The 9,440-nt window shown below is 51.2% G+C and overlaps 1 protein-coding gene across 1 annotated transcript; it reads right to left on the bottom strand.

Annotated features, from left to right (window-relative positions):
* Positions 1–567: 567 nt before the first annotated feature.
* Positions 568–7,329, bottom strand: Sox7 (SRY-box transcription factor 7). Its single transcript, NM_001106045.1, has 2 exons — positions 7,011–7,329; positions 568–3,530 (listed from the first exon to the last, which is right to left on the bottom strand). Exons 1-2 carry the CDS (start codon positions 7,246–7,248, stop codon positions 2,617–2,619), a joined length of 1,152 nt encoding a protein of 383 aa, NP_001099515.1. The 5' UTR covers positions 7,249–7,329; the 3' UTR covers positions 568–2,616.
* Between the last annotated feature and the right edge of the window lie 2,111 nt (positions 7,330–9,440).

Raw genomic sequence — 9,440 nt, 5'->3', positions numbered from 1 at the left:
GGAGGGCCCTCCTAAGACCCCCTCGTTGGCCCAGAGGAGCATGGGAAGGAGCATGGCTATCTTTGACTTAAAAAGTTCCTTCTTTACATGAAGAGAGGCTAGTAGGAGGTGCCATACATGGGAGCTTTTTGACTGGGGGTGTGTCCTGGAATGGCCCAGCTGTCTCAGCCCTTGATTCCGGGCTGTGCACCTGCCTCCTGGACAACATGCTGTCTAGTCCAGAGGATCAGTGCATACTGCTACACCACTCAAGTAGGGGAGAGAGCGAAATAGTCATTTGCTTAGACTTGGGAAGCATGCAGTTACTGAACAGGGGTAGGAAAACTGCTCACGTGGATTGCCATGAATTTCCTCTTCCAATGTCAACAAAAACAGCGCCATTACTAACATGTGGAATAGAAGTTCATCTTTTCAGCATGACTCATAAAAAGATTTTAAACCATATATAACAGAAACTCCTTAAACTAAAAAAGTCGATTCAGAAAATAACACATACAGTATTACAGGCAGCACTGAAACCTAGTATGAGAACTGTCTTTTCAAAACTACTTCAAAGGACAGAATGGTCAAGGTACAAAAAAATTTATTTAAATTAAACATTTTCAACAAATTGATATTCATAACTGTTCCATGCATATGACGTTTTCTTGAAAAAAAATGGAACAGAGTAGCTTAATGTCTGTGATACTGTTTCACGAGATTATTAATATACATCCGGGACTGGGCACCAGTCAATCATATCAACAATTCACTATTTATCACCAAATGGTATATACAGCAATAGCATAAAGATTAAGTATATCTTATACGTGATTTTATAATAAGACTTCTTGGGTGGGGAATCTGTCAACAATACAAAATATAAGGTGGACATAATGGCAGAATATAAAAACACATTTCATAGAGGCAATAATACACACGTGTCCAAGGACAGGCAAGAGCCTGTTAGCTCAGCGTTAGGCATGTTCCTTCAAAGGAGCTGTAGGGGATGGAAATGTCTGGGGTGGGACCAAAGCTCAGAGACATCTTTGGGTGTCACAGTATGTTTGTTTGGGACAGCCAAAGGACAGTGGGGTAGGTGAATTGTTCTGCTGCATCCACTTGAGGAACAAGAACCAAGTTCCCTTCATGGCCAGGGGAATCATGTCTGGGATTCCGAGTGTAGGGCCCTTTGAATTAGGGGCCAGTTTGGACGGAGGGGCAGCAGACAGCGGGAAGGGAGTCATCCTTTGCATCTGTAGATAAGGGTGTGCTACAGAGAAATCAGCACACCCCAAAGATGCTGCTTTGTGGACAGACTTTTTAGGTTCCTAGCTCTTTAGTTCATTCTGCAGGGAGGTGGTGAGACATCGCTACAGTTGAGAAGACTCTAAATCAGGCTACCCACCTTGGGGCGTGGGAGCAGGGGCATGCCTGCATAAGGACATTTCTCCCACACTGTAATCTCCTGAGATGTAACAAAAATAATGTATCTAAAGTATATATTTAAAAAATAATCCCATACTGGGCAGTGGTGGCCCTTGCCTTTAATCCCAGTGCTCAGGAGGCAGGAGCAGGCTTAAACTTTGAGTTTGAGGTCAGCCTGATCTACACAGTGAGTTCTAGGACAGCCAGGGCTACACAGAGAAACCCTGTCTCAGGACAAAAGAAAGCAAAACAACAAGTTTGAATCTAATTTGCTTTCAGTGATGCAGCTGAACATACTAATTAATTTCCTGAACCAGGGACCATGTTTTCCTTTGAAAAAAAATTACATTTAGTGTGTGTGTGTGTGTGTGTGTGTGTGTGTGTGTGTGTATGTAGGTTCAATCACACATATAATGTAGGGGCACACGTGCGTTCAGAGGTGAGAATACAACTTGCAGGAGTCAGTTCTCTTCTTCCACCACGTCGGTTCCAGGGACAGAGCGTAGGCCATCAGGCTAGGCAGCAGGCACTTTTACCCACTGAGCCATCCCACGTCATCTTGCCAGCCCAAAGGTGAATCCTTTTCTCAACTGGAGGAGTTCCTTTGGAATTCTAGAGTGGCTGTGGACGGGGTTATGGGAAAGCAGAAAACCTGGGTCCTTGGGCAGTTGGTTCACATGAGGTCCCTGTGAGGCTGCCCATTACTGAGGTCACACTTTCCTTGGCCTTGAGCAGGATGTAACTTGGAGACCCATAGAGCAAGGGCTTGGCTATGAGGCCAGTCCTCACTGTATGGGAGAGAACAGCCTGGGCCAGTCAAGCCAGAATGAGGTTTTGCCCATTAGAGACTGAACAAAAGATGGACCCCAGGCCCAGGGTCCCTCTCACTGGGAGCACCACAGATCAGAAGCAGCTACACCAAAAGCAGGAGCTCCATTGCATTGGGCTTCTCCCTACCAGCTACACTGATGGTATAAAGTGTCTAGGAAACCCTACTGCAGACAGCCCCAAGGCTGTACTTCCTGGGTGAAGCCAACACATTTGAAGGGACAGAAGGGGCGCTGGATCCTGGCTTTGGACTGAAGACTCTGGGACAGCAGTTCTGACCTCCTGCCACCAAAGAGTGGTAACGCTACAGTTTCTGCTCTGCTCAGTGCTTCATAGGGAGGAGAGGGTGGAAAGGCTGGGCCAGCCTCCATTCCTCTAGCTCTATGACACACTGTAGCTGTTGTAATACGTGGCTGTGGCATCAGCCAGGACGGAGATGAGGCTGGTCTCTGTAGGGCCTGTTGGAGTCCCCTGGGAGAGAGGGGCATGCCCAGTGAGGGTTCCAACCCCTGAAGCAGAGTCAGGGTGACCAGGAGTGTTCAAATACTGGTCAAACTCATTGCGGTCCATGTCCCCCAGAAGTTCCACCTGGCTTAGCTGATCCAAGGTGTCAAAGCCAGGGTGCTCGGGGGGTGGGGACAGCTGGCCCAGGTGGGCCTGGAGGTTGGGGTGGAGAGGGTGGTAGGTGGCATGGGAGTAGTAGGCTGGAGATGGGGGACATCCAGGAACAGAGGACATCATAGAAACTCCTGGGGATTGGCCAAGGGCCAAAGAACCTAGAGGGTGACTGCAGTGAAGGGGACTAGGTGTGAACTCGGGTGAGTAAGGGGGCCCTGGTAGATGGGGAAGGTGATGGGGGTGGCCATGCTCCTCCTGACATGAGGACGAGAAGAAGGTCTGCTCCGGCTCCAGCGCATCCAGGGGCGACATCTCTGGGGGTGTGGGCAGCCCGTAGGGATATGTGTCCACACTGCCAGGGGCAGCAGCTGCACCTTCCCGGTAGCAGCTGTGCAGTCCAGGCAAGGTGGCACCTGGGGCGTACTCACCCCTGTCCTCCTTCTCCCCCAGGGGCCCCCTGCCAATGCTGTTTTTCTCAGGCAGCGTGTTCTGGTCACGAGAGAGGGAGCTCAGGAGGAAGCCAGGGTCCACGCGCTTGCAGAGACGCTTGCCTTGTTTCTTCCTGCGGGGTCGGTACTTGTAGTTAGGGTAATCCTGCATGTGCTGCAGGCGCAGCCGCTCTGCCTCATCCACATAGGGCCTCTTCTGTGACAGTGTCAGCGCCTTCCATGACTTTCCTGATTGCACAAACCAGAGAAAAGGCATGGTCAGACTCCAAACTGCTGGTTCAGCCTCTGCACCTGCTTCAGCCTTGTGCTTCTTAGCATCCCATGTGCAAACACCTCTGACCACTGCCCCACCCACTGGACCCCTCTTACAGTCACAAAGGACACCGCTTGCCTCTCCTTTCATCCCAGATCTCACACACACACATACACACCACACCACATAAACACCACACCACACACCATACACACCACACACCACACACCACACACACCCTTAAGGGCTGAACAAACTCTTCCTGTTTGCAACACACAATGTTAGCATCATGGAGAAACGTGCTTAGAAATCATCTCATTCCAAACCATCCGACTGGCCAACCATTCCAACCGGTGAGAGTCCCAGGGAGGTTCCACCCGACCTAAGCATCAGCAACAGAGAAAGGAAATCTAAAGACTGAAACATTGGCTGGAGTTCTTATAGCCTTTAGGGTTCAGTTGTGTTTATTTGTGCCTTTTAATGAAAGTCCCCTGCCACTTACGAAGGGATATCACGCTGTTTAGTAATGTCTGTCTCTCACGGCTCTCGTGGGAGGTAATCTAGCTCCAGCCAGAGTAGATTGAAGAATCTCATGTAGGCTCATAAATTCCTTACCTCTGAGGGTCAAATAGACACTACTATGAAAAGATATAGATATGGCCTGCAAGCTAACATTTACACAGAGACAGACAGACAGAGACAGATCCACGCAAATATGTGTGCACACTACCACTTTCTCTCATGGAATTAGGACCCTTCCTAATAGCAGGACAGTTGCTCAGCCATAACTTTCCACAGAGGCAAACTCCTTAACTGCCCTGGGTCGCCATCTTCCTTACTATTACATGTGCTGCTTCCAACTCAGGGCTCGGCTCTCTCCTTCTGTGTATCCTCTCTGTGCATCCCCATTGGTGCTAAAAATGCTACCTGTACTTGGTTTTCTACTCATCATTCCCTACCTGTCTGTTCCTTTGCAATTGCAAGCCACCTTGGTAGCCCTCTTCTATCTTACAGTGGATTGCAGTCCTGCTCCAGAGAGTTCCAAGGATGACTTCTGGAGCATTTAAATGGCTACCAGCTAAAATGGAGGTGGTCATCTGCAAATGTAGCATGCTCTCCTATGATTCTTATGTACCCTGAAGTTTCAGACCCTCTAGTGAAGAGGACAAGGAGTCTGACTGTGTAAGCCCTGTAAAGGAAGAGACCTTGTCTCCCTACTGGGTACAATCCACTTGTGGCTAAGCACAGGGTTATGTATGCCCTGGCCCTGTTCCCACTGCCCTTGCCTTTGCCCACAGTGGCTGGCTCCACGGGTCAGGATATCATAGGCCACTGAAGGCTCAGAGGCAGAAACTATCACTATCCGCAATTGTTGCAATTAGCTGTCACTTAGAAGTATGTCTTGAAGAGTGTCCACAACACCAGATGTAGAGATGACACTGGTTTCCAGCCTATGACCAAGGCTAACAGGCACTTGCAAGATATCCAGGATCCAGACACACCCCATACTCTATCCATGGCCTGACTATAAAATGTGTCTCTGGTCCCCAAATGTACACAGATGTCCTAGTCTTAATAAAACCTAATTTCCACTTTAAATACTAACAAATGTCTAATTTGTGATACACTTTCTCATTCGTCATGTACTAGGCATGCCCCACTTAATGTATTCATGGTATACTAAAACACTTCACTTTCACCTGTGCTAAAAATCCTCTACCTGGGTTTTAAGGTTAAAGTTAGGGAAGACTATAGTGGCAAAAGTTGGGAGTCTCTCATCTATGCCTTCCTTCTCATGACCAAAAAGGGTAGAAAGTTCTCAGGAAGAAAGAGCACAGGGAAGCTGCAGCTGCCCCTGTTAGTGCCGTGGGGTCTCTAACAAGCAGGGAAGCGCTGTTGTTTCCCCCTCACCTTCTGAGCTGTGCTTTGAAAGGAGAAAAGATGTCTTCTGGAAGATGAACTGCACACTCTCCTAAAGCCTAGAGTTGTATCCCAGGTAGAATTAGTCCAAAGGAAGGTTTGTCTCCCACATCTCTGTCCCTGTCCTTACTCCCAAAACGGGTAGCCTGGATTCTTCTGTAGGCTCCCACCCTACTTTCTCCTCCCACCCGGGCCTGCATCAGAAACCTGGCCAAAAGTAGGAACATTCTCTCCCCAACTGGGACTGAGCCACAGATGTATTCATAAAATTCGTTTTAAAAAGAGAAAGCAATATAAGCTTCAGATACAAAATTTGTTTCAGATATTAGTCTATTTCTTGTCATACTAACGGTGGGGAGTATACAGGGGTATTATTCTGTTCGGAGGAAGGAGCCAACTGCAATGCTCACCAATACATGCTGGACACAGTGGGCACACGGTTGGATAAGAGGTGCTTGGAACCCCACAACTCTCACCAACTGCTTTTTGGGGCCTTCAGACAGCCAGAGGGCTGGGCCATCTCTCTAAGCCCAGGACTTTGACAAGCAGAAAGCCAGCCCTTGCTCTGTGACTCTGAAAAGGAAAGAGCCCAGGCTCCTACGGAAAAGGGAAGGGCTTCCATCCCAGCGGGGTGGGGTCGAGGGGCCTGTATGCCTCTCACAACAGGCCTTGGTGCCCTCTGCAAACACAAAATATTTTGAAGGATTTTATTGGTTAAAATAAATAAGAAACACGTTGAAGAGTAAAGAGATTTGAAGTAAGGTGAGGTTCAAAGTTGTTTGGCTTCAAGACTCGTGAGGCGGCGGTTCAGTGGGTAAAGGCATTTGCCACCGAGCCTGAAGATGTGAACGTCTAATTCCTGGAACCCTCATGGTGGGAAGAAAGAATGTACTTCCCACCTTCCAGATGTCTTCTGACCCCTACACACTCAGGTAGCACGCGCATGCATACATACATACACTAACACAAACACGTTTAATATATATGTATAAATATATGTATATATATACTATATATATTAACCCACCCAACCCTGCTCCGAGAACTCGAGAGAATAGAAAAATCCAACAAAAACTCGGATTTCTTGGAACCGTTTTAGCATTTTCATCCCTAATTCTCTGGCCTGTCGGGTTCCAGTCAGAATTATCTGCGAACAGCCTCAGTTGACGCACATTCGTTATCTTTCCCTCCGTGACAGTATCTCTTTCTGACTTTCCTAGTCTTACAACGTGGGGAGTGGAGTCTCCTCAGTCTTCCAGCAAAGGCCGGTTCCACCCAGGCTGAATGTATCCGCCCGTCTGAGTCCTTGAGCTCGAGTTCCAGTTTCCAGGACCCGCTTCGTGTCGCGCCCGCCCCTGGAACCCGGTATCTCTCCGCGACTCCGAGAAGGGACCAGTCCAGAGCCCCGCGCTGGTCCTACGGTTTCACTGTGGCTTGCTTGGGCCCCGGTGGCGTCAGTGCTCAAATCCCCCGCCCCCGGGACGGCGTTGTTACCCGCACCACCCTCGCACCAGCTTCGCGCCCGGTGCACTCACCCAGCATCTTGCTAAGCTCCGCGTTGTGCAGGTCCGGGTTCTGCACTGCCAGACGTTTCCTCTCATCCTTGGCCCACACCATGAAGGCATTCATGGGCCGCCGGATCCGGCTCTCTGAACCCTTGTCCCCTGAAGGTCGGGGGACGGCGGGCGGCGACAGCCCATCCGACAGCTCGGCTTCCAGGGCAGGACACTCCAGTCCCTCGGTCCACGGGTAAGCGCCCAGCAACGAGGCCATGGCCGAACGCGGGTCACTTGGCTTCGCCTCGTGGGGCCGGCGTTGACCTGGCCCTCACTCGGGTCGCGACGTCCAACTTGGCCAGCAGCCTCGGGCCGGGCCCTTATTTATCAGCTTCGGGCCACCGGGTCTGCCAATGACTCTCCGGGGCGGCGCGGCCCCTCCCGGCTGCCCCGCCGCGGCGTCCCCGCTGCGACCTGCCGGCAGGGGGAGGGAGGGGCCGGGCCTGTCCCGGTGCCCGCCCCCGTCCGCCCCTCGGCCTCCGGAGCCTGCCCGGGATCGGCGCTCGGATGCAGGTGCTGCAAGGCCAGGAGGAGCGCGCCCGCGGCCCGCAGTCACCACTGCTTGGCGCAGGAGTCAGGTCCAGTCCCTGTTCAGCTGTTGGGCCGCCCTCCGCGCTGGGACCAGACTCCACTAAAACTCCAGCAAGGGAAAACTGAACTCAAACAGCTTACGTCGGGATACCCGAGGAGGAAAGACACTATCAATGTCCCTAGATCGGCCAATATGCTGTTGTGGACAGATCACACCTATGACTTGGGTCAGCTCGCCCCAATAAACGTGGGCGGCCACCAAGGGTCTTAGGTGGATGTGGGGTCCACCGGACTTCAGGGTCTGCCCAGTGCCCTCCCCAAACTGGCACTCTGGATCTCTAGAGGGGCGTCAGTCTTCCGGTTCTCTGCTATCCGATTTTCCTCTTCTTGTCTACGCCCCCAACCCACTCTCTTTGCCGCTGCCTCCCCGCAGTCGGAGTCTGCATCTTTTGCTAGTAGCCCTTTCTCGGAATTCATTCCTGCTGCTTCTTCCGACTCCAGAGAACGGCTTTTACGCTCCTATGTCCCCCAACTACTTCCTTTCAGTGGAGCCTTCTCCCTTTCCCGCACCCTGAACGAGCTGCGGCCCGGGAACTTGAGACCCTAATGCATACTGCGGCTGCTTTGGCTGTAACACCAGTGGCCACACACAGTAGGCATTCAAGAACTGTCGAACGAATGAATGAACTCACGAATGAAATAACGAGTCGATGTGGCTTGGACACACCCCACTGTAGAAACTACAGCGGGGGGTGGGGGCTAGTTCCCGGAATTAGACCCACAAATATTTATGGCGCGCCACCCCATGTGGAGGCTCCACAGAGGTGAGCTTCGAAAGAGGCAGTCTGAGCGGAAGGCAGTGGTGTTGGGTGTTAGACTCTGCCTTGAGTTACTGAAGGCGTGACAGCAAGTCCGGTATCTCCCAAGACCTTTCTTAATCCTAAAACACGACGACCGATAAGGCTGACCTCACAGGCGGTGATGAGGGAAATACAGTGAGCTCTGGCTGTATAATCTTTGATGGAGATGCCTCTCTAGTCTCAAAGTCCCAGTGCGGTGACTGAATTCGCTTACAACGTGCTAGTCGGCCACTGCTGAGACGCTGTAAATGTCCGGAGAACTGCAACTTCTCCGAGTTTAAGACCTAGTTTTGCCCTCCAGGACCCCAGATAAAATTCATCAGGGCATGAACTTTCGGCATAAAATAGACTGGCATTTCCCATCTCCTCGGGTCAGGGTCCAGCAGCAGCGCTCTAAGACTGGTGTCCCTTCAAGCCGGTGGTCTCTCCCCTTCCCCACTCCTGTGCATTTGTGATTTTTTTTTTCCGGAGCTGGGGACCGAACCCAGGGCCTTGCGCTTGCTAGGCAAGCGCTCTACCACTGAGCTAAATCCCCAACCACACCCCCCCCCCCCGGGCTCCTGTGCAAAGCCAAGACAGCTACCAGCCAGGGGTGGTGTAGCGGGGAGCTGGTCTGGAAGGAGGTGTCTTGAGGTACAGGCAGTAGAGCCACCAGGCACCAGCACTAGACTGGGAGGCTTGATCAGTGTATCCACCATGGAGGCAGAAGTCCCCATGAGGCTGGGGGCTGGGGGTGGGGGCGCCAGGGCATTTGCAGTGACGGGCTTCACTGACATGATTGCTCCCAGAAGTGCTTCTCCTTGAGTCTCCTTGAGAGGGATGACTCTTTGAGAAAATGGGATGGGTCCACAGCGGATCACTAGGGGGCCCTTAATTTGACCCTATCTGCTCTAGGGCCAGGTTGGTTTTTTTTTTTTTTTTTTTTTTTTTTTTTTTTTTTTTTTTTTTTTTGGTTCTTTTTTTCGGAGCTGGGGACCGAAGGGCCAGGTTGTTTTTAATGCAGCTTCAGAGAGGCCAG

Source organism: Rattus norvegicus, chromosome 15, assembly GCF_036323735.1.
Source record: "Rattus norvegicus strain BN/NHsdMcwi chromosome 15, GRCr8, whole genome shotgun sequence".
Taxonomy (NCBI): Eukaryota; Metazoa; Chordata; class Mammalia; order Rodentia; family Muridae; genus Rattus; species Rattus norvegicus.
Note: the sequence above shows the minus strand (reverse complement) of the source record. Positions and strands in the feature narration are given on the sequence as shown.